We start from the raw sequence: 26,101 nt of genomic DNA, 5'->3' as shown, positions 1-26,101 counted from the left end.
AAGGTTAATCCAAGACTAGCAGCGGCATGCTCAGGTTTCCAGGCCAGTACATGTGGAGCATTGCACGCTTTGTCATTTATGCAATATTGCTGTTTTTTTCCCTTTCTTTATTTAACCAAAACCTCAAAACATCCTGATCTTCTATGATCCATGCAGTTAGCTGTAACCACAGATCTAATCGAGGGCATGTTTTAATGGGTTGTGTTTTACAGAGACATCAAGCTAAAGTGGAAGGCCAATGCTTTAAAAGTCAGGGCAGACCACAGCCTTTCCTCGAACCGCTTTTCACTGCCTTTTTTAATTAATGATGGAAGTGCATTATATTCCACATTCTGAAATGCCTAGAATGTTTAGCTGTTAGTTTTATTGAATGGACCCATCTTTTTATTCTTTTGGAATCTGAAACACTGTTTGCAGTTTGTAAGGTGTATCATACCCAAGCGACTGGGAATCCAGAGCATGACCTATTGCTTTAGTCTTCTGGAAAGTTTTTAACTTTCATTTTGTCATTATGTTCCCCTGAGTGCCTCTCACAGCAGCCAGGTTTTGCTCTGCTTCCACGACCCATTTCAAGGAAATGTAATATTGCCATCGCCACACTCCTTCAATATGTTATAGGTGGTAGCTGTATTGAATAGAACATCATCTTTTATTTTATTGGAAACTGTGCATTTTATTTTTTCTATATAATTTTCATTTTCTTATTGCTTCCAATTTTCCATTTTTTTTATATTTTTATTCTTTAGTTTTTATTTAGTTTTAGATTATTTTATTGTGATTTTGTTTTGTTTTTAATTTTATTATTTAATTTAAATTTACTAGCAACCAATCATCAGGCACCTGTATAACATGCCAGCTATCCTAGGAGGTATCTGATTGGACGATCATGTTGAACAACAATACCTTTGTGGTTTTCCTGTCATCCTGACAAGAACCTTAGCAGAGCCCAGAGTGATTTCCTCCTTCAGGTCTGGCACTGGCTGATAGGACTTCACATGAAAGTGTGTCAGGAGATTTGAGGAAGAGAGGCGCTCTGGGAGTTCAATACACCAGTTTGATGGATCCACCTCAAGTACAAACAGGGTGTGCCGCCTGCTCCAGAGCTTTAGATATCTGTAAACTATTTCATGTTGAATTCCTGGCTGTGTGTGGCATGCCCACATTACAGGAAGACAGAAATTGAGATGAAAGCTGAAGAGATGAGCTGTAGGCTAGATTTCTGAGTGTCTTAGTTAGAGAAAATGTCTTTGTTTCTGTTTGTGTGTGGGAGTGAGCCTAAAGTACACTCAGAGTTGAAGTAGAAGAGATTGAAAAATGTTTTGTCACTTTAGCATTAAATAATGTTTTACAGGATAAGTAAGATCATCTTTTCTGAGTGAGCAGTGCTCACTTGTGTATGATAAATGACTTTCTTGAAGAGTCATTATCATCTATAGGTGCAGCGATGTGGCAGAATTCATCTGAGAGATGCCAATGAGGCACGTTTTCAAGTCGTGAATCGTAAATGTTGAGAATGATGAGTGCTCTGGTGCATCCTTAGTAATTAGGATGTCCATTAATGATCACAAATTCCCACTGCTTTGAAGTTCTCTTCTAATCCTACCAATGTCACATTCTTTTAGTCTGTTCAGGGAGAAATATCATAAAGAGCTTAATCTGATGCCAAATCCCAATTTAGCAGTGGTGCATCTATTATATCAAGCTGTAGGCTCTCACTGGGCCTTTTAAATTGAATACTGAGATTGGTGGGACGAGAGCAGCATATCTAGTCCCGGGTTTAAGCGGCTTGCAGCAGCAGCTTATAGTCGGCTAAGACTCTGCTACAGCAGTTTTGTGAATACTTGAATGGAAATGGCATTCAAGGAAAAAAAGTTTTTACATACATGGTTAGTTGATAATTTTGTTGAATATCATTGTGTGAGGAGTCTGTGATTTTTTTTTTTTTTATTCTTTTTTATTATGATTTTTTTTTATTGATTTGAATTCTCCTGTCTGTGTGACACACACATGACTCATGCGCAAAGAAAGCTACTTTAGACAGCGCTTTTGCCGAGTATCCTCGAAAGCACAGTCTCAAATTAGTTAAATTAAGTCTTAAATTAACCTTGAGTTGTGATAAAGTGCAATGCGTGTCAGATCCGTGTCATGTGCGGCAGGTCTTAAAGTGACAGCAGCCTAATTAACCTGCTGCTCTCTATCATTATAAGGATAATCAAAGAACAAAAGAAAAAAATCACTCACTGCTCTTGACTGAATAACTTTTGTAGCTTTAATAAGGATTAATCTATATTTAATTTATAATTTATGCAGTGAAGACTTGTTTGATTCGATTTCTGTATATATCCTACCTTTATAGACCTACATAAAAATCTTAACGCACTGTTTACAAGGTGCTATCTGGTCTGACTGGGCCAATAAAAAAAAAAAGCCCTGATATATTGTAAGGCACAGGCAAATGTGACATTTAGTATAATGGGTTTATGTGAAGATTGTTTTAAATTTACTTAATTTAAAAAAAAAAAATGTTTTAAAGGCCAATAAATGTTAAAATCGATTCATTTAAATTATACTGTAATGCTAAATGGCTATAATTAGTAATAGCTAATATTTAGAAAAAAAAAAAAATTCATAGAAACATCAGTAGTATTGATATTGGTGATACCTTCTTTCATAAAAAGATGCCATTAAACAAATATTTAAAATATAGGCTACTATCTTTATGTTGTTTCTTCATTAATTTATAGAATAAATGTGAAATTCTTACAATATAAAAATAAATTAAAATTAAATAATTGTGATTTATTTTTTATATATCTATGTGTGTGTGTATACCATGCATATATAATGCAGGGTTCCAGACTGCGACCAAATTGGTCGCATATGCGACCATTTTTTGAGGATGTGCGAGTTAAAATGTTATGTGGTCGCATTTGTGCGAGTGGACGCTTGAGCAACAGAACGCCGTTGTATCAGCTGCTGCAGTCCGTAACTTATGTTCAAAATGAACGAGTAGGCTACATCATGAATCCATTTTCCAAACCGTGTTTTTGACTTATTCTGAATCACTACGGTACGCCTATAATAAGTGTTTATATTCGACTATTTTATCCCGGGGTCGTCTCGGCTGCGGAGTAGCCCAGTGCCTGCGTGACTCGCCATAGACATTAACGGAGAGAAGTTCCGTCTACAATGTTCTTCCGCAAGACACGTGCAGTTTATTTATTGACGAACGTAGACGTCGCATTGCGCACTGATGGTGTAGACGAGCGCATTGCGCACTGATGGTGAAACGCGCCAATTACGAATTCACGAATTAAGGCATATAAAAATGATAAAAATGGTCTCACGAAACACAGAGCCTCCTCCTCCTACGTCTTTTCAGCGGTTATATTTTCCTCTGTCGAGCGATTACTCTCATGATCACTCGACAGAGGAAAAGGAAATTATTATAAAATGCAGAAGGTAAGGAGTGTGAGATTTCTGCTTTTTGTTACAACTATAAACTTTGATAACGAAAAATCTGTATCAGTTTATTATAATACTCTAATCTTTTAAAATGTAATGCATACATTTGAATGTTTAATGATTTTTAAAAGATAGAAAGATGATAATAGACAGATAGATAGATAGATAGATAGAATATGATTCAAATGTAAAGAGATAGATTGTATATAATTCAAACGTTAAATGCTTAAAATTACACATTAAAATTACTGTCCAAAATCCATGAAAATCCTGAAATTTGGCAATGATAATTAATATTACAGGTATTTCTGCTGCAACCCAGAAAGCCTTTGCTAGCCGTGGTCCATTAAAACCACTATTCATCAGCATGCATTGATTAATCCCATGGCATGTAGCAAAAAAAAAAAAAAAGGTGCGACCAAATCATATGCTGGTGCGACCAACTGAGAAAGTTGGTAGCACCAGTGCAACCAGTGGAAAAGTTAGTCTGGAGCCCTGTAATGTATACTGTACATGTGTGTATATATACATTTGGAAGCTTGATTTAAAACAATTGAGTTTATTAATTTAGGGGAGTTATTTATTTTAGGTTACAAACTTTAGAGTTCAACTATACACGCAGCAAGGCAATAGTAGTGCAGAAAGTTAAGGTCACACGGTCCGCCCCCTGAGGAAGATGTTTATCCATTCAATTTGGAGGCCATTTTTCACTCAGCTGCAAGTAAAGCATCCAAAAGTAATGTTGATTGAATAAACTATTGAACAGATGGAGACTTTCCATGACATTTTTTCTCTTACAGAGAGAGAGAGAGAGATTTCTGACACCAGAAATATATCATATATCTCTGGATAGTTTTGTCTACCTGTATTCATGCATACCCTTCCTACTCCAGAAGCCCTAATTGCATTGAGCTTTAATCACATATGCATTCAACCCATCTGTTGCTTCACTTTAATTTGACCTCAGCCTTGTTGACTAAATGCATGCAACTTTATAGTAACCGCCATGTGTGGACACAAACAAAGGTGGAGGGTCACCTTAGCGAGCAGGTGACAGGTGCACTGTAGGGTCCGGACGTGTCTGAGCTTGGCGCTTGCCAGGAAGTGACACTAATATTTACGGCCCCTATTCCAAAAGCCCCAATTAATCAACAGGGATCATGGGGATTTTTTTTTTTTTTTTGGTAAATGGAATCTTTCGAAATGCACTTTATTCACCCTCATCTGGTTAAGGAAAAGAAGATCAAACAAGACAGCAAACAAGCAGGCTGGGATTTTAGAACAAGGGGCCTGTCTCGGCACGTCTAAACTGATTGGTCACTGACAGAAGAGCCAAGTCGAGTTAAGCGTGTGCTGAAATGAATGCTGTGACATTCAATGCATTTCAAATGGAGTGTCCTTGAGATGCAAGGTCAAGAAGGTGTACTGGTTTTAAGACTGAGGCAATTCTTGCTGGCCAGTCTAAACACAATGTTCTTGAGCTGTAATGTTTACCTTGTAGAAATGTAGGAAAATGGAACATCTTTTAGAGAATTTATCTGTAGAGCATTTCACAGTCTCCAGTAAAGATTGAAGGTGTTTTTCATCAGTAGGAAGCAGCTAGTTTTGACTTGTCTTTTATCTCACTATTCTCATCCATCTATCCTGTCGGAAAGTGTTTCTCCTATTTGTGCCTTGCTCAGCCAGTGAAGGCGGTGTTTTTCATCAGATCTTCATTTTCTGCCAGCTAGACATTTATATTTACATTTTAACTGAGGTGTGATCTAGACATTGAGGTTTATTTGCAGTAATACAGGAGCTGTGTGTAAAAAAAAAAAAAAAGTTGCTGCCTTAAATTTTTAAGTACCATCAACTTGGATGTTTAAGTCATTTCAACTTAAATGACATTAAACTGACTTTAAAAAATGAGTTGAATCTTGTATAACTTATAAAAAAACTGCTTTAACTCATCAAAATAAGTTAAGCAATTTTCAATGTTAAAAAATTTCATAACTTATTGATCATGTAATTTGTTTTACAGTATAACCAATGGGACACATTTAATTTGGTAATATTCCTGAACATGTCAAATCACACCTTATTTATTATGTATAATTAATTATTTCATGCTTTATTATATAATTTGTAAAAAAAAAAATTGTTTTATTTTGTATTTTTGATTATTTTATTTTTTATATTATTTTTTGATTTATTTTAATTTATTACTATCTCACATCCTAATTCCGTAAGCTAATCAGCAGGTACAGGTACAGAAACATGCCTGCCATCCGAAAGGGATCTGATTGAACAAAAATACATTTGGAGTTTGTCTTTGCTGTCAATGATGATTTACAATCTGCTGCTGATATGTAAAATATACTAGGCAACACATCAATTGCTAATGCTGTAGACTTTCCATAATTGAGCTTAATGTTTCAATTTAATATTGGATAATTTTATTTTATAGCTGAAGCAGTCCAAAAATGTCTGGCTCCCATGTTTTGCTGCTAGAGTGAACAACATCAGGATTAGTGCTTGCACTCTTCCTGGAGAGCAGGGGGGAGTCGGATCTTGTGTCTTACTTAAACCCCAAGCATATTCAAGCTCGTTATCACTTATTCTCCAATAACAATTTACTGTTTCCTGTCAGTGGCTTCTGAAAATGAATTCTGCCAGATGCTGTGGCAGCGTGATGCAAAGACGTTAGTCGTTATTTGGCCTGCGTCGGATATGTGGAGTTCTAAGAGGAATAAAAGGCTCATGAGACGTAAGCCAATTATCCACACTGTGGGAATCCCACTGCCGAATGCAAACTATCGTTTATGTAACACACTCATATGCACACACTCTCATATACGCTTGAATCCTTTCTAGTTTAATATTGTTTTAGAGAAGAATTTGGCCCTAAACGATTTCATCAGGCTCTCTAGATTTGGGCTGGCTAGCAAACTGAGACCGCTCTCCATTGTAGAGATGTTTAGATGTAGAAAGCAATGTAATGTGAAGTGATTTTTTGTAAAAGGAGATACTTAACATTTAGAAAATATTTTTGTCGATCTTCCATGGTCACACAAAATTATATGGACTGTTTGTTTTGTTTTTCAGTTTGTTTGCCTCTTTTGCAACCCTGTTGCCTAAAAAAAGGGGGGACATTAAAAATTGGGATTTAAAAAAAAAAAAAAAAAATTGGTAAGTTTATTAGTAAGTACAAAACCAAAAGTGATGTCCGGCCTTGGAAAATCGACATCTTCACCCTTTTTTCAAATATTATTAGAAATTTGATAAACATTTTGTAAGCGTATTGCATACAGTAGTTGTGCTTGGAGTTTTATTTGTGATAACGCAATGAAACATACCAAAATGGAGTTTTTATAAATTTTATAAATATCAAATATTTTCCTCATATTTTGATGGTTTAATCAAACTTGTAGGGTCATTCAAAACAAATATGTCCTCCAGACATTACTTTTGACCACTACTGTACATTTAAATATCTATTTAATAGAATACCAATAATTTTTTCCTGGATACAGTTGAAAAGTCCATGACCAAAAAGCATGGGATTTCTGCCTCTAATGTGTTTTTTTTTAAAGTGAGATACCAAAGTTTACCATTTGTGATGTTCGGTCCTGTGTACCATGATAAGGGAGACAGGAAGTCACTGGGAAAGCAGGATACAAATTCTTGTTCTGTGGTTCAAGCATCTAATATCTGAGTGCTTTACAAATAATTGTATCAATACAAAAGAAATCCGAGGTACGCTGTGCTTTGCTCTGTAAACAATGTAATCAACTCTGATAACAGTGTGACAAACCCATAATATTCCGTTGTTTTGTGTAGTGTTCTTATTGGATGTTAAGAAGGAAAAAAATAGCATGTACCTGACATTTAAGGCTTTCTTTTTATTTATTTATTAACTTTTTATGTGCATGTGATTTGGGCTGTCAAAAATATAACCTCTCCTACTTCCATTTAGATTCCATTCAAATTTAAATAGAAGCTTATGCAAATCTCTGTCGTTAATATTCAGACTGATTGCCTTTTTCTTGCCCTTCAAACCTTCCCTTTGCTACTTATCTCAGGCATAACATGCATCCCTCAAATACTTTCTTAACTACACTCAACTTAAAACTTGCATTTCTGAACTATAAACAGACGTCATCAACGAGCTGAAGTATTTTTTCCTTTTTTAATTCTTTGATGAAATGTCATTTGGTTCAGTCAAAACATCTGTGAAGATCTAAAGAAAGAAATCAGATCTTTTGTTTCCAGATGCAAGAGCTGGTTTTGGTTAATGCTTTTATGTCTTCCCCCTCACAATGTTTTTTGTTTTGTTTTTTAACTATAATTAAAGACATCTTCAGGTTTGTTTTTTCCTTTAAATTTTTTGTTTTTCCGGTCATAATCTACTTAATGCGGTTACGATTACCTTGGTAGCTTGTGTTTTAAAAAGTTGCATGTTGTCTTAATTTGGTGCTCATTGTTTCTAAAGATACAACTATGAGCTGCATGTGCTTTTGTAAGTTCGGCGAGGTTTCTGAATAGCGGACTGTTAATAGATGCAGAGATAAACAGGCACTACTTTTCCTTTGATGGTTTTACATTCAGGTGAATGCTGCTATAAGTGTTCAGTGTCCATGATGCTCTGATATCACCTTTATTTGTGTGTGGCCCTGGGCACTAATGATAGCATGCAGGTTTAGGTAATAACCTTGTTTATCTCCTCTTTATGGCTCAGCGAGTAACAGTGGGTGCCGTCGGTGTGCGTTTTTAACCCAAGCGTAATGCTTTTCCCTTTGAGGTGTGAAAACCAGCCTTAGTTGTAACTTCAAGTGGCAGGAACATATAAGAATGTTTTGAAATGAATACCAGTTTCATTAAACTCCCTACAATTGTCTTTTTTTTAAATGACCCGAAATGACTATTAATCCCAGAAAGAGTACAAAGCAAACTGCATTACCCTTAAGTTTGGCTTTCATCATGAGTTCAATGTCCTCTATGTTGGACCCGCTATTGGATGAACAGGGCAGCTGCGATTTATGTTGCATAAAAGTTGAAATGCCAGAATCCTACATATGATTCTTGCTTATTAAGGGATTGTTCACTCAAAAATGCAAAGCTGCTGTTTTCCATACACTTCCATACACACTTGGTCCCTATGCACTTTCATACGGAACAGAGCATCTTGGACATAAAGCTTAATATCTCCTTTTCCTCAGTAGATAGAAAGTAAGTAAATGATAAAATAATTAAATTTTTGAGATAATTTATCCTGTAAATATATACGTACAACTGTGTGGAGTAGTCTGGCAAGTCAAGGTTCTTGTTCATTTTTACAATGAAAACAGTCACAAACAGTTGAAAAAATATATATATTTATTTTAAGTTTAAAAAATAATCAAATAAAGTATTTAATGCTGTACAAATCATCTGCATGTTGATACTGACGGCCTAATTACTTGGGTAAAGTTTGTGTACACTACAACAAAATTACCAATTATTATATAAAACATATTTATATACAATACATCCAGGAATGCAATATGGAAGCAATGTTGATCTCAGTAAACCACAAACTGACTAAATACAAAATCAGAAAGTTTGACATTTCGGTGCTTGTGAGCATGTGGCCATGAATGTATGTGGCTCACATAAAAGCATTTGCCTTGATTCAGGTTGCATTTTCTGCATTGTTTCTCTTATTTCTGTTGGTCCTCATGAGGTCATTTTAATCCGACTCATTGTACAGCCAATACAATACCTCATGCTTTTTTATCAATGTATTTTTTCTACAAGTTTCACAATCTGTCTCAGCAATATATTAGCAGTAGATCTTTTCTCGTACGCTGGCTTGCATGATACTGAACAAATTATTTTTTGATGAGTCTGTTCTCTTGCAGTCTTGACCCATTTCCTGCCTCTTATGTAAGTATTCTACATTACCTCTTTTTGAATCAACTATAATGTTGTTTCAGGGTACAAGGATAGAAGTCATTTAGGCCAGACTAACTGAAAGAGACTGTCTGACTCTGTTTTTTGTCCCTGTTATTTTATCCGATTTATTTATTTATTTATTTATTTATTTGGTCTCAGGCGATGAATCATAACACCTTGCAGAATGCATTAGTCCATCTTTGCATTCTCAAGCAGGAGCATCATTATTTTTCACCATTATTGTTTGTTATTGCTTTCCCTTCTGCACATCAAATCTAAGGATTGGAAAAGGGATGCAGGAAAGATGGAAGTTGAGAATGAAAAGCCATTGTGATTAGAAGACTACATGGAGGTGGAAAAGAGATGATGTACAGACACAAATATAGGGATTAATATTTTGGTCCATGTTCTTTGTATCATTAATGCAGGTTGGCTTTAATTTTATATTATTTTTTAATAATAATAGTTAAATTAAAATAGCTTTTATTTCATGCACGTTAGTTTTGACTCTATCTATATGCTATAGTTGCTAATAGTTGTCAAAAAAATACTCCATAAGACCTTTTTTTAAGTTTATTTATTTATTTAATGACATCTTCAATATCCCACTCCAGTTTTCTGTTTCAATAAGATGCACATCAACAAATGAACACAAGAACAGCATGACTGACATGAAGACTAATCTAATGTAGACATAGCTGCACATTTCTAAATGCATGCAGTTTTACAGGATTATATTGGATCCACATTTTTTTAAAAAGAGAAATCCACTCAAGTCTTTAAAGAAAAAGTAAAAGCTGCTCTCCTTCATAAAAGCGCTTTTCGTGTCCTTCAGAGGAAAACTCCAAGTTAAGAGTGGCATGAAAATTGTGCAGCTTGATGAATTATGTAGCCTAGTTTTCTCTCTCTTTGCATTTGATGAGGAGCACAGAGAAACGTTTCTTCACCAGGCATGGCGGGGCCACCCGTTACGCTTCTGACACATGAAGCAAAAGGGGCGCTCCACGTAACCATCAGAGCTCTGTTGTGCCTCTGTTCTCAACAGGTCTCATGATGCCGCCATCATCATTTGTGACACCGTGCCTCAGTGCTGCATCTGTTAATTGTTCGCAACATAAAATTAAATGGTGATATGTTATATGTTGAACAGATCTCTTGGTATAACTTTCTGTTGAGATGAACAGATGCTGCGGGCCATTTATTTATGAAAATGGGAAATAATATTCTTTCAGAAGTTTGAAAACATGCGTTGACCCTTGTGTATATTGAAGAGGTTTAATACCAGAACAACAAAAAGTGTATTTTGTGCTCATTAACAGAAGTTTGAATTTGAAGGTCAGTTAAGAATTGAGCTGTAGTTTGGCTTGTTATCGGCTACTGTCGTGATTGATATTGTTAATAAATGAGTGCCTAAGCTTTTCTAGAGCTATGTGACCCAGCCTTCTGAATCTGTGGGTTACTTGCAGGCCATTATACAGCACATCAGGGTCATCTTTAGATGTTTGTCTCCTTGCCAGATTCAGACTCGTGTTTAATACTACAGTATTTGTTTTAGTCTTTTTTTTATTTTTTTTTATTTTTTTTATTTTGAACTATCTTGTCATTTTCATTCATTTTAGTCAGTTTTACTTAAATGGTATCTGATTTTAGTCTTTGAAAAATGGTTCAGTTGAAAGTGCAAGTTCTTTAGATATTCATTGTTAGTGTTTTAGTGCGTTATGGCAAGAACGCATTTACAACATGACTAAAACATTGCTTGCATTTGCATCAGTTTGACTATGATTGGATTATTTGAGAAAAATAAAATAAAGTTTTTTTTTCAGTATTTTGTGGTATTATTGTTTTATCAATTTTTTCATCAACAAACGTTTTTTTGTCCAGTAATTTTTGTTAACAAGAACAGTGCTCATTGGATTATCATATACCAGGAAGTCCAGAAGATTGAGTATTCCTCCTTGAACAGTTGTTACAGCCAGAGATGCGGGACTGTATTGGTCCGGCTGGTGAACGGACCTCACTGATGTGGAGAAGAGGGACTTTGATCAAGAGTGGTACAACACTGAGTGCTTTCGGGCCTTTCTTCCCTTGACTGCTATATAACTGTATGCGTACAGAGAGAGTGAGATGAGATGAGAGATCTGTTCTGGTCCCATACTCTCTGATTCAGCTTGTCCTGCTCTGGTGCTCAGCAGTTGCAGACGGATTCCTCCGGGAATGCTCGCCGCAATAAAGAACCAAAGAGCCGAGTAGAGTTATCACACTACGCTGCGTCTCTGGGCCAGGCAAAACCGCATGTATTTTTAATGTGCTGCAAATAAGAAATACAGCCTAGTTTCTCTCTCTCTCTTTCTCTCTGTCTCAGTGGCTAATAAAGAGTCTTATCATTACCCACAAGACTTGGTTCAATTTAACGCCGAGCTTTGCTGACATGAGATATCTCCCTGATATTTTCTGCCTTCAGCGATTTCGCAGGGCGCTTTGTGAGTGTGTGTGTGTGGCGGTCTACAACACATTGCTTACTGTACTAATGATTCACCCTAAAATTCTGGGCTTACTGGCAGACCTAGTTGAGCTGTTTTGTGAAGTGGAAAGTCCGATGTGTGTGTAAACTGAAGGGTGATTCACCTATTATCCTTATTTTGAGGTTTCCAAGCTTATTTTCACATGGCTGGACATTTGAAGTACTGAATTCCCCACTGCTGTAACTAGTTCCAACACTTTTATCGATGCTCAGATTATTGAAATGGGAATGTACTCTGGGAATGATGTTTTTAGCCTTCTTTATTATAAATAAGCAAACCATTTCAGCTAGATACTGGCATGTTTAGTATGTCTGGCCACTAAATATAGCGGCTCCGTTTCTTCCGTCAACATGCTTCTGTTTATGCTCACTTCAGTTTTGTAGGAAGGTTTAAAATCTCTGAGGAAAATTATATTGGTGTTTTGAACTTGGCATCATGAATGTGAAAAAGCTGAAGATTTGGTGTTCATTTAGAAGCAAACTACAGGAAAAAAGGGGTATGAAGCCAGAGAAGAAAATCAAGTTGTTTTCAAGTAAAGCGTTTTAGCTTGGTTCATTTGAGGTCTTGGCAGATCATTTTTCGTTTAGCCTCAGGTTAATGCAGACTGTGTACTTGCTTTACTCTTGCATTTTCATTCTGTATGCCAAACGGAGTTAGTCAGTTAATCACATATTCTCATATTGTGCAACTGAGAAGAATATGGATGAAAATGTGAAAAGTTCTGGAAGCTTGCAAAGGGTGACAGGTTCTCATAAAATAGATTAATTAAGAAACGCAATTTCTCTACTTTAGCATGAAAAGGGTGTACATAATGTATCTGTATCTGAAATGTACTGTTCAATTACACTATTGTAACAAACTCTCATGGAAATCCCTAACTATGTTTTGGAAAATTGGTGTCTAATGCGTATGAATATCATTAGTACGTTTTCATACGATCTGCTCGTGCTTACACCCTACTGACCCTATTGAGGTTTAGGGGTGGATCTTCATGTTTTTTTTTTCTAACATTTTTATATTTCCATATTAATCAATCACATCATACTAATTCAAGTTATTATCAATAACAATGTGATAATATCGCCTCTATTGTAACAATAAAGGTGCGGTCACATTAGCGATTTTTTTTTTTACATTTTGTGGGCAAAAATTGTCAATAGTTTGTGATGTTGATGTGTTAAGCAAAGCACACACAGAAGTTACTTGCAAACCAAGCAGCTTTCTGTTGGTCAACTCTGTGAATCTGCGTTACCAACTTGAACCCGTTGTGAAATCTGAATGGGGAAATCTTTCGCTCTCACACAAAATTCCCGATCGTGTGGATTCCCGATCGCTTTTGAATTGACTGGATTTCATTAACAAAACAGTAGATGTTGACCGCACCTTAACATTTATTTTACAAATATGTGTTTATGGTTTAAGATTTGAGGGAAATGTAGCTTTAAACATGGACCCTCTGGTTTAGTTACTGCTGTCTTTAGCAGATTAGCTAACCTAGTCCAAATGCTCAAACATGATATATTATACAAATACTGAAACATAAAGCCCAAAGTATACTTTGGTTCACGCACTGTCCGTGTGACATAATTTTCAAAAATGTTTGTGTCTGCGCGGACGATACAACAGTACATGTGCGAGAAAACATAGTCCACTAGATAGTGCGCATGCTACGAAATTGTATTTCCGCACTCATGGCCGTAGCAGTATACCAGGCACACAATGTGGGGTTATGGTAAAGTACAGTTTTCAGCTCACATTTATAAGTTCCCCGAGTTTCCACATCTTCTGAAACCTAGATTGTATGTATTTTGAGTGCATAAAGTATCCAGCATTTAAAAACTTTTTTCTCTTTTTTTTTTTTGGTTCATCATCATTATCATCTGGGTAATTGCAGTATATTACTTATTGTATCATTTTCAGTATGAACACTACATTAATTGCATCACTTAAGCGACAAAATGGTGGAGAATAGTGCGAAATGGGAAAGAGAAAATGATAGCATTGTGGGTTTTAGTTAATTGTTTAGGCTATTTGCTTTTTTTAATTTTTTTATTTATTGAAGGGTTGTGATTATCGTTCATACAATTTTTATTTTATCAGAAGTTCCCATTGAGATCAAAAATCTTTTTTTTCTTTACCTAAAAGAGATGTACCTATATTGCAAGACACAGGATTCAATACTAGTGCAATTATTTATGTGATTTTGAAAATGTGTTGTTTGAAGATGCCTAATCATGACTTAAGGTCAAGAGGGGAATATCCTAAAATAAATGTACTGTCCTGTATCAGTATACTTTAAGATATCTGATTAATTAATATACAGATGAGTACTTCATTGTTTGGCCGTTGTATATATACATGTTCCAGTCTTTATAGCATGTCTTCATTTTTTGCTGCCAAAAGTTTTTGTATGTGCGAATTTTCTTTGATGTATTAATACAGAATGTTTCTCTTTTTCACTGGTGTTTTTTCTTTTCTGGGGGACATAGGGCTGGGCGATATGACGATATTATCGTATATCGACGATGTCTCGCAAGTATCGCGATGTCGATTTAACAGTCTGTTTCCAGACGATAATCGTCAATATCAAAAAATGACATAGGCTTATATTTCACATAGCCCTATAGTTAAACATATTTATTCACATCATCATGCAATAACATGAATGAAATATTTTTGTTATAGGCTAGTTAGTAGGATTAAGAATAGAAAATCGATTCTTGATAGCATTCTTAAAGCGCAAGACGAAAGAGAACACGTCTGCATGCACGCTGTTTTCTGAGCTGCGCACTCACGCAAACAGCGCAAAGAGCCGCCTCTCACATAGCCTAGTGCACGGACAAATACACAGAATTATATCTCACAATTATACTTCTAGTTAATTTATAGCATCAAATAAACATGAATAAACATCAGAAGAATTATTGTTTCAACCGTGGAAAGACTTCAGTAGGTAGGCTACACATCTTTTCAAGTTCAAATATCCCTGTAGCCTAAACACAGCCGGTTTTGTCTTAACGGTTGAGAAAGTAAAACAGTATATGTCCATTGAATCAGTCCACTGACAGCCTATACTCGCTGCCACCATTAATGTTGATCAAAGAACAAAAGAAAAAGAAAATCACTCACTGAACTTTTGTAACTTTAATTAGCTTAATATTTTATTTGCCTGTTGTTCGGCGCTGACTGCTCCAACTGCAACATGAGTATGTGCGACCTTGAGATGCGTTGTCAAACATCATTTGTCCTTACTTTCGTAATTTTGTTAAACATTTTTCTTCATATAATCAAGTAGCCTAGGCCTATTTTATTTTGGTTTGGAGGCTGATAAAAGTTCATCAGAAAAACAAATGGTAGAAGTAGGCTAACTTTACCCGTTTCTGAATATTAATTTAAATGTTGCACATAATAAATAGGCCTAATCAAAAAGCACAAACGGGACCATTGTAATTAAAATAAAAATAAAAATGTCGTTATATTGCAAACGGATGAAGAAATTGCGTTTGAATAGGCTATCTCATGCACGCGTTCGGAGCAATGTTGGCAGCTCCGTATAGCTATATTGGGAGCGTTAGGCCTACTTTGCTTTAGATTAAATAAATGAATAAATAAACAAAACAAACAAAAAAAATCCCCAAATATAATTTTTAATGACTTCTGTTTCTAAATAAATAAAGCAGTCATTTTTATTTCTTAAACGGCTTAAGGTGAACTTGGAACTAAAACCAAAAAGGAGGGGAAAAAAACGTTTTTGCTCATTCAGAACGACAATTCGTTTTTAATTCCTAATTTTAGACAAATAACAAATATATTATAGTTTGAAAATACAAGTTTAAAAACAGCGCTACACATTATTATTATTAAAACTTATTATTAAATCAGGCGATAGGCTACCGCCCAAAAAAGGGAGAAAATCGGCCCTTATGAAAAACAAATAGACAAGACAAGACACATAACCCCCTTCAGGCTGATGAAGACCTGGTCCTGATCACCCGTCGGGTTTATTCTGAGATGACCGTATAGCTATAACATAAACATGCATTCAGCATTCTTACAATCACCAAATTGTGTTCTGTTCTGTTCAGTTGTAGGCCTATTTAACATTTCTCCTCGCGAAACGAAATTCGTTTCAAACACAGATGCAATAAGAACAGTGAGGAAATTATTAGCAACACTAACATAACAAGCAAAGCTAATGTTTTATGCTCGTTTAAGCTCAAACTAACCAAAGTAAAACCTTTAACGTTTCAATCATTAAATTAAACCAACTAAATCGCAGGCTATCATTAGATAAAGTGCAGCCAAACTCAACATGACTTGTGTTAACGTGTATTCCATATGTGTTGTCTCCAGCGGGGCGCATAGGGGGCGGGGCTTGGGTAGACGATATAATCGGATATCGCGATATTTTTTAAGGCGATTATCGATAAAATATTTTTTACATATCGCCCAGCCCTGGGACATGAACTATTTCCCTATGGACCTGACTGGAAAGTGTGAGCAGCTTTTAGCTGCTTTTGATATGAACCCTGAGTGCAAAAGGAAAAACACAGGAAAGATGCGATTGTGTGTGTGGAAGTGTGGGAATGTGTGAGGATGTCGTCACCATGGAGGCCGGCGTCGGTGTTGTTTTCTGACACTAACTAATGACCAGCACAATCTTGGTGTTTCTGTATTGTTAGATTTACGAGCTTAGCGGGACGCCCACCGCTGTGAGTCCTACTGGCCCTTGTCCGTTCTCTAAGAGAGAGCAGGAAGCTTTGACTGGGATTTATGACCTGAACAGGACATAAAAAAACAACAACATGTACAGACAGAGCTTTGTCTTTTTCTGTAGAGCGTTGTGGTCTTATCAAGGGTGGACACCAAGCGGAGTAAAGGTCTAGGATGACACCGGAAGTAGCACGTGTTGTCTTCCTTTCTGCTTTATGGCGTTGAGATGGCAGTGTTGGTGGTTTGCTTGTTTTTCTCTTCTCTTTTTTTTTTTTTTCAAATTCAGACAACTTTTGTGAGGCTATAAGAAAAGAAAATCATTTTTATGGCAGTCCGTTGTATTAATGTACAATTATCAATAAATGTGTTTTCTAAGTTTAATATTAGCCTATTATGGTTTAATTTTTCATTATGCTTTCTAAAGACTAGAGATTAATTTTGTTGACAGCCATAGGTTTTAACAGTAAGAAATTAAAAGCAAATCTGTATATAGTATATATAAGGCTACATTTATTTGATCAAAAATACAGTAAAATAGTAATATTGTGAAATGGCATTACAATTTAAAATACATTTTGCCTATTTTCAAATAAATTGTATTAATTATTAGTTATTATTAATTATTCCTGTGATGGCAAAGCTGAATTTTCAGCATCATTACTCCAGTCTTCAGTGTCACATGATCCTTCAGAAATCATTCTAATATGCTGATTTGATGCTCAAGAAACATTTCTTCTTATTATTATTATTATTGTTGAAAACATTTGTGCTGCTTATTATTTTGTGGAAACATATTTTTTTCAGGGTTCTTTGAGGAATAGAAAGAAACAGAATTCATTTGAAATAGAAATATTTTGTAACATTATAAATGTCTTACTGTCACTATTGATCAATTTAATGTGTACTTGCTGAATAAAAGTATTAATTTCTTTAAAACATATTCTAACCGGTATTGTATATAGATTTATTCACATTTCGATTAAGACCATATCGGTTGGTCACTACTTTTAGCCATGACTATTTTCTTATTGTATCTGATTGATTAAATGTAGATCAAAAAGACAGTGAGCTAATGTGTTTTATGATTAATACCTTTATCAAACTGCAATATGGTATGATTTTTCCTCTGGTGTGGATTTCTGTTTAGATTTTGACTGTGGCCTGTTTGGTCTTCCTGTCACTTTTTGGATCATACTGCGAGTAGCCAGTTCCACAGCACAGCAGCACTGGGATATTCTTCTGAAAGTGCACATGTTTTCTCTTTTACTTCTACACAGCAGCTGTTCTCCATTTGTTCTCCTGCTCGCTGTCTTATGATAAGAGATTGTTAAGGAAAAGTCCCCATCCATTTTGAAGGTTTTAATGTCTCCCTTGATAACAGTTGCTGAGGGGTGTTAGTCTTGTTGTCGATCTCATTGGAGGGAGCCGGTTTTTTTCATGCTTACCTCAACGAGTATTCTCTAAGAAAAAGAGCAGGAGCGAGGGGAAGAGAGATCAAAAGAATCCCACAGAGAGACTTGTTTCACAAAGGGAAAGAAACATTTAAGAAAGTAAAAATAAAATGGCCCTCGTGGGTCATTATTCTCAACTTTCTCAGCGTACCCCACTGGGATATGAAATGCCGTGCTGTCGTTGTTGGGAAAGCTCAGACAGAAGCACACAGTCGCACTATTAGGACCTTTCTTTGCTGATGTATATCTTAGCATTCTTTCTGAACAGTGCAGATATTGATGTATAATTAACATGCGTTTTCATTAAAAATTTAATAAAATATATATATAGATTATATGGGTGAGTGTGTGTGACTTTGGGTAGCTATAGATTTAGTGTCTTTTACTTTTTCAAATTTTAAGAATAAGCATTTTAATAATTGGACTACTTTTATCATTATAAGATTTTGTATTTTGTTTCAGTTACCCCTCTTTTTTTCCTCTAATTAAACCACTTGTTAGCTTACCACTTGTAGAATAGCAGAGAAAAAGGGTGTAACTATGAGTTGTGGTGCCACACTCAAATAGAACAATCAGCCACACATTAAAGTAAAGAGGAGTGGAATATAGTTTTACTCCGTCTGTTTTTAGCACTCTTATCCGGGCGGCAGGAGAGTTTCTTAGACAGGCCTCGACCCCGGGCCGCCCACTGCACTATCTGAGATCAGAAACATGGCATCAAAGAAACACCCGGGCCCCCGCCGCTTCTGCTTAAACTCACCACAGCAGCTCTACGTGTAGCGCACTCTGCTCTGACAGAAAACACGCAGCCTAGGCGTTTAGCGCTCAATGGCGTTCATTTAGAAGTGTAATCATAGCGTTCTGCAGTACAGCTGCCAGCTTACTGGTGCCTCGAACCTCTATTCAGTGCAAACGTCTGGCTTTGGAGTGTTCTTGACCTTCCGGTTCTACATCTCTGTTGGCTCTCATCTGAATGATAGTGTGCTCTGCTTTGAGCTAAAGTGCTTCTTTTGAATGTATTCTTTAATTCAGACACTCATGTTGTTTTTCTCTCTTTTGTTTCCTCTACAGCAAACTCTTCTCTGCTCGGTGGTGGAGGAGGTAAGTGTCTTATCTTACTACGTTTTCATTGTGACATCATTTTGAGATGTTAGGTGGTTTCTCCATGGATTCTACAGCAGAAAACATATCGCCTTCCACTGGCAGATGGAGTCTGAGGTGTCCAACCATGTCTGGGGTTGCCCTTGTGGGCGGTTGATGGCGCAACGCTACCCAGGCCCTCATTTGGAAACATTTCTGCACACACTTTGACATGATTGAAGTAATTACACACAAAGCACGAGACATGGCAGAAGGGGTAGAGAAGTGTCAGGGTTGTGGGGTCATGAATCAACCCAATTACAACTGGAATTTTGATACACCTCACTTTTACAGAGGAATCCGTTTAGTCCCCAGATAATGAGTGTAGGTCAGTCGTGTGCCCCCATTCGCACTATCCATTGTTTATCCATCTGTGCCACTGTGTCAGGGAGGGTCCCTCTCCCCTGCCACATCTCGGGAGCCAACCGCTCTTGATTGGGTCCCTCGTGAGGAAGCGATTACCACTCGTGATACACTATCCGTCTCACATCACACTCTCCTTAGTGTGGTTCTTGTTATCTGATGTGTACTAAAAGCCTACAAACCCCCGTCTTTCTTCATCATAGCTCCAGAATAGACCCTTATCAGCCACTGTGACCGATTTTCCTGATTGGAGAAGTGGCGAACAAATAAAAAAAGAAGCCTGATTAAGGTTAGAGGTCACACGTCTGTGACAAAACTACTTACCATAGCACTTGTCAGTGAATCAGTGTGACCCCCACGTCTGGGAGTCAAACGCTTCTGCGGCTCCGTGCTTTATTGGCACCTCGTTGTATGTCATCATGGTCCTTTTATTGATTTGTCACGATGCGAAACGTCTTGAGGGCAATTTGGTTTCTTCATTATTTTGCCGTAATTGGCTTTTGATATTGGTGTGTGTGCGTGTGTGTCAGGGAGACTATTAGAGGATGTTCATCAGCAGCGGCAGGTGAACGAAGGCTGATGTAACACTCTGTGGGAATATCTTTGTACCTGAAAAAGATCTGTGAAAGGAAATATGCCTGTTAGTAGTGTTGTCAAAAAACTCGGTACTTCGGTACCAAGTCGGTACTAAAAAAAATTAACGGTTACGGTACCAGCTTTTCTAGGTACCGAGTACCGGGTTAATCCGGTTCTTGATGCGCTGTCCGAAAGGTGCAGAGTTGCGTCCTCTTCATAAAAACACATGGCGACCGGCGACGCTGCTAAGCGTTGGCTCTGAATCCAGTTGTTGACAAGAAAGGAGGAAAGAGCCACACATGGAAATATGTTGAATTAGGCTAATGTCACGTTGCCATAAAGGGCCGTTCACAAGTTCACATAGCACGTTTTTTGCGCGTGCAAATTTCAAATGTAGGCGAGCGGGAAGCGCGCTCATAATAGAAGCGACGTGCGAGCTTGTTTTTCCAGGCGCGTCACTGTTTATGGTTGCATAGCGGAGACACGCGAGAGCGAGCGCTTGTGGAGAGAAGGAAAAAGCGGTGCAAACTGCGCTCTCCGTGATGACGAGGAAGTATCAGCAAAGAATTAATTGATTTCTAGCCCTTGCATTAGAAATCAGCTACAGGGTTCTCAAGTTTTGAAGACAGGCAAGAGTGACATTTTTGGCAGTTTTGGATTAAATAAAAGTAGGCTACAGTTAAGTCAAATAAAACATGTTTTATCTCCTGTATAGTTTGGTAACACTACAATAAGATACCATTCATTAACATTACTTGATGTGTTAACATCAACACATTGAGTGAACGATATATTTTTACAACATTAATTAATGTTTGTGAATGTTATTTAATACAAACACTTGATTGTTCATGTTTGTTCACTTCATTCATTGTGCATTAAATAATGTTAACAGATAAAACTTTTGATTTAAAAAATGTATTTAGTATATTTTTAAATTAACCCCAAGGAGAATAATTGCTATGTATATAACTATGGTTTATTGTTAGGTCATTTTATCTAATGTTATCTAACAAATATAATCTTATTGTAAAGTGTTTTTAATACTACAGTTTCCATCTTTGTAACTGTGATATACACTTTAATATATGTAAATTTTATCTAAATTAAGCTTTGGTACCGAAATTGGTACCGAGAACCGTGGATTTTCACTGGTATTGGTACCGAATACTGAAATTTTGGTACCGTGACAACACTACCTGTTAGCATTGCATCTGGAGTAGTTTTTTCCCCAAACATGTCAGCCTGCAAACAAAACTTGCATCCCTGATAAAAAAAGAGCTCATTGTCGTGTTCAGCACAGAAGGGAGTTTAATCAAAGCCCATATCAAGAGTATTGTCTCGTCTCCCCTAATTGCCATCTCCAGATGCGAGTGCTAGAAAACCAATTAACCCGTAACTATAAGACATTTGGTATAGTGTCAAAGAAGAAAACGAAAATGCTAATCCAAGACTGGCAGCATAAGAAAACATGTTAAACACTGAAAACGGGGAAGCAGTTACACTAGTTTGGGATTGCCACTGTTATGATTGGCTAATGTCATTGCATAGGAAAAAGTATCAACATCCCTTTGCTATTGCACAAGTGTTTTGAAAATATTATCCGTATTAAACTGTCATTTACAGACAAACTACTGAGAAATTGTTTACTTATGATTTGCGATGTAGCTGCTGTCAGATCCAGTGCAGTTGGCCACTTTATCTTTCAACAAAAGTTTCTAAGGCCTCGTTTACACTGTCAGTGAAATGTGACCCAATTCCGATTTTTTACTCGTATGCGACACAGATCGGATGTGTTCTATGACAGTGTAAACAGGAAAAAAACGCATGCATTCGGATATTTCGAGATCGGTTTCAGGCCTCGTTCATATGTGGAAATAAATCAGATGTAAATCGGATATGTGCCAATGCGACTGTCATGTAAACGGGTAGATCGGATTTTCCGAGGCATTAGGCTGCGTCTCCGCGGTTTAATGACGAGAGAAACCCCGACGCGCATCTGCGGATGGACGGATGGCCCAAAGAAACATTGTGTCGTCGTAGGAGAGGAATGTGGACACACGTTGACACAACATATCAAAGGTTGGCTTGCTCATCCTAAAATTTCGGACCCACTGCTCCTCGTTAAAGCCCGCCACGATCTCATCAAAGTGCGTTTATTGCACGATTTTTTTTTCACGTGGCATTTACGCCAAAAATAGTTTTTGCGTGCATGATACGCACTTTATGGCGTTTAATACGCACGTTTATAGTGCGTATCCAACGCTATATTTTTGGCGTATAAATGGCATGAGAAATAAAATTTGTGCTATAGATACTCACTTTTATGAGATCGTGTTGTATGTTCCCACCTGTCCTGAGATCTCGCTGCGCTCGTCCATCTGAGCAAGAAGACCCCTTTAAACATGCGTGATGTTTCAGTCAAGTGTAAACACATGACTCGGATATGGGTCACAATTTAAAGAACGTGTAAACGGACGGTAAAAAAAATCGGATATAGGCAACAAATCAGAATTGGGCATCAAGACCTGCAGTGCAAACGAGGCCTAACGAACTCCCCATTACTGTGTCTCGTTTACAAAACAATCTGGAGTCAAATATTCCAAAAAACATATACATCTCTAATGCGATATGGGATGCCATTAAAAATAAACTATCCTCTTCTTCCTGACACTGGGGTCCTTTTAAAGTCTGCATAGAGATGCAAACGAGTTGTCTTTTACTCTTCCATTTGTCCTGCTGTTGGTACTCAAGAATCAAGTTTGTCAGAAATTGAACAGGCATCTGTATATTGTATCCAGTATGGACAGCATCTGTAATTATTATGGGTTCTATTTGTTTTTGATGTGACTACGTTTCGTGTAGACAGGTGTCAGCCGTTCAGCTGGGCCTATGGCGCGATGATGTTAAACCATTCATCAATGTCTTGCTGTAGAGGCAGACATATGCAAATGTATTTGCCTTCTGAAAAGCGATCTTTGGCCTTTATCTTTGAGATAGGGCTATGAATCTTTGGTTAGACAGTGAATCGTTTCGATTCACGATTCATAGGTTTTCGATTCAAGAACGATTCAAGATTATTCAAATTGAAATTCTATGCAATTCGATTAATGATTCGATGCTGCATTCTTAAATATGCATTCAGAGGATTATTTAAATGCTTCCTCAAATGTGTCTTAGTCAGTGTGCGTATTCCACAATGACCGTCAGGGGATCAGAGAGTGGGGGCAAAAAACAAACAAACAACCTTTTGTCCATTGTTAATGTTAGTTCGTGTTAGTTCTTAATGTTAGTTCTACATAACTTTATTTTAATATTTGTAGAAATTTACATAAGCCAAAATTTTAAAAGGCTTTAAAAGTATTGTTAGTTCATGTTAATTAGTGTGTAGGATAGTGTTAATGGCTACACAACCTTATTAAAGTGTTCCAGGTATACAATGATTCTGTGGAGAGAATATGCACTTTCCCAACTAATCCTAAACTAACTTTTCTTCACGGAATAGTAAGAAACGCCCTCTTTGTTCTCTTTATACAGAACATTTTCCTTATGATTATTCTGAAAGAAAACACACCTGGTGTCTACTGTTGCTATAATAACGAACCCAACTGTAATGCGCATCTGATTGATAGATAAACGCGCGCTCTTATTTCAGTGTTGGTAATGTTGTACTTATTTCGGCAGTTTCCTTCGCACATTTAGTTTAACGACATTAAGTTAAATTTTATTTATCATTCATCGGAACTGTGCGTAATATGCATTTTAGACACTTGCATTGTGTTTGCTCCATCCATGCAATAAATGCACACCTTTGAATAAGCAGGGTTTTACTTCTCTGCTCAGGTAATGTCAATGTCGTGACACATTTGCATAAAACTTCATTATTTTATCTTATAGAAAAACGGTGGTGTTTCCACCCAATGAAAGCATTTTATTTCAACAGAAGTGACCACGCAATGGCTTGAGCGGTTTGACTCAGCTCTATCGAGACAGCAATAGTCCTGTCATCTGCTCATCTGAATAGCAGTGGCCGTCCTGAGGAGAGCTCAAACATGGGCTGCTCAAAAATGTGTCAACAAGAGCTAATCCAGTGCGCAATCCAGTGAAAGGTGGTAAAGTGTGCGCCACGTGGCTGTGAAGGAGAGCTGTGAGGGCTCGAATGATGGCACACAACGTCTCCATTCATTCCCGCATGTAGTAGTATAATGTTTATATATTCTAAAGCACGGAATCGCTATAGAATCACAATAAATTAGATCCTTAGCATTTTAAATCGATTATTGACCGAAATCTACGATTCACGATTCAAAATAAATGTTTCAAGATCGATGCATCGATCCTGATCTGTAATTGATGCATCGAGGAAAGGAGTGAATCGTCACACACATACTTTGAGACTTCAATCTAAGGTGACTTTTCTCCCTCTCCCCTCCCCTCCCCCCCTTTTTAACAGTCTCTCCTATCTCACTCGAGACGAAGCTCTTGATTTATTTCTCACTTGTGAATGTCCTGGGTGGCTTTATCTCTTGACCCTACAATATCAGCAGTGGGGCGGCAGATACACAAACGTGTTTTCTTTTCTCCCCCTTTTCTACCGCTGATCGTTTATCGAGGTGAGGACCTCCATCTGTGACAAGTTCATCTTACTTGCTACTCTTAAGAAAGAAAGACACAGGATTCATTTTATCTCTTGAAGGTTTTCTTGTTTTGCTTTCTAATGACCTAAGATCTGGCAGAAAATCTGACTCTTTAATGTAAATAGAAGGGAAAGTTTCTACTGCATCGGGCTTTGAACTCTGGGAGGGGCAAAAGGTCACAGTCATTTAATTGTTCTTGTAAACTGTTTTGCCGGTTTAGGCTTTAGCGTACTAGGTTTTCTCACAGGGTTTCATTGCTGTGGTCGAGTGATTTCCTGTTCTTGAGCCACAAACGCAACACACAACAAACTCAATCAAAAATAAAATTGGTGTGGTCAGCAAGGCACGTTCTTTAGTTGCCTCTTTAGCTACACTTAGTTTTGAATAGACATGTTTAAATCTTGTATTTCTCCTTAATCTAAACAATCTCAATAATAACAATTATTAGGTTGAATGTAATGATACTTTATAGCTACTATAATTTCTAGCTTACATTTTGTAATCACAGTTATTAAATAAATTTGTTCGACTTCATAACTGTTTTGATATTTGCTTTCTAGCAAAATGAGGCAGTTTAGAGATGCAACTGATTATATAAACTGTTTGGGGTTGTTTAGTTTGCTGGATGTTGATGGAGTCCTGATGGGCTACGTCTGATGTAAATAAGTCCTGATGTATATCAGTCTGGTTGTTGGTGTAGAGCATGATGATTTTGCTTTTTACTTTGCTACTAATCTTCTGTAGCTGAGAGAACTTTAACATCTTCATTCAGAGGGGATATTGGCTTATTTAGATTCTGATTAAAATGATTTTGCCAGTTTAGCACTGAGGTTTAAATTAGACCATCCAGACAAATCACAGCATTTTAGGTGATGTTTCGTCTTAGTAAGTTTGTTCGAGACCAGAGTATGTGAGTGGAGTAGAAGTGAGAGCGGTTACCCTTCCTGTTCAAAGCCTTCTTTAATCACCCTGCTATAATTCCACTCAAAGTTTTCCAAAATTAGCACTGTTTAACTGCTGTTCCACATTGTATAGTTCTTAATTTTTTATTTAACATAAATGTTTTGGCACAGAAAATCATGTGGAATATACAATTTCCATATATGAATGAAACACTGCATTATATAATTTTAAAATGTCATTAAGACTGTGCATTTAAAAAAAAATAGTCCATTCAATATTTATCTAATTATTTCCAAATGTGCGTATGACCGTAATGTGGTCCAGTGAAGTTCCAGATTCTCCTTGCTGGAATTTGAACATGTCATGTTCCATACTTGAATTATGTCTCCTTATTCTGAGCTGTGGAGCAGTAGGTTGC

General features: G+C 36.9%; 1 protein-coding gene across 1 annotated transcript in view; it reads left to right on the top strand.

The window, feature by feature from the left end:
- The window catches only part of macrod2 (mono-ADP ribosylhydrolase 2), a 614,652-nt gene that overhangs the window by 152,369 nt on the left and 436,182 nt on the right, over nt 1-26,101 (top strand). Inside the window, exon 4 of the mRNA XM_056252970.1 lies at nt 19,136-19,165. Within this exon, the coding sequence (XP_056108945.1) occupies nt 19,136-19,165 (30 nt within the window). The remainder of the gene's footprint in view (nt 1-19,135; nt 19,166-26,101) is intronic.

The sequence above is a fragment of the Rhinichthys klamathensis genome, unplaced genomic scaffold, assembly GCF_029890125.1.
Source record: "Rhinichthys klamathensis goyatoka isolate OS25496 unplaced genomic scaffold, OSU_Roscu_1.1 h1tg000100l_1, whole genome shotgun sequence".
Lineage (NCBI taxonomy): Eukaryota > Metazoa > Chordata > Actinopteri > Cypriniformes > Leuciscidae > Rhinichthys > Rhinichthys klamathensis.
Note: the sequence above shows the minus strand (reverse complement) of the source record. Positions and strands in the feature narration are given on the sequence as shown.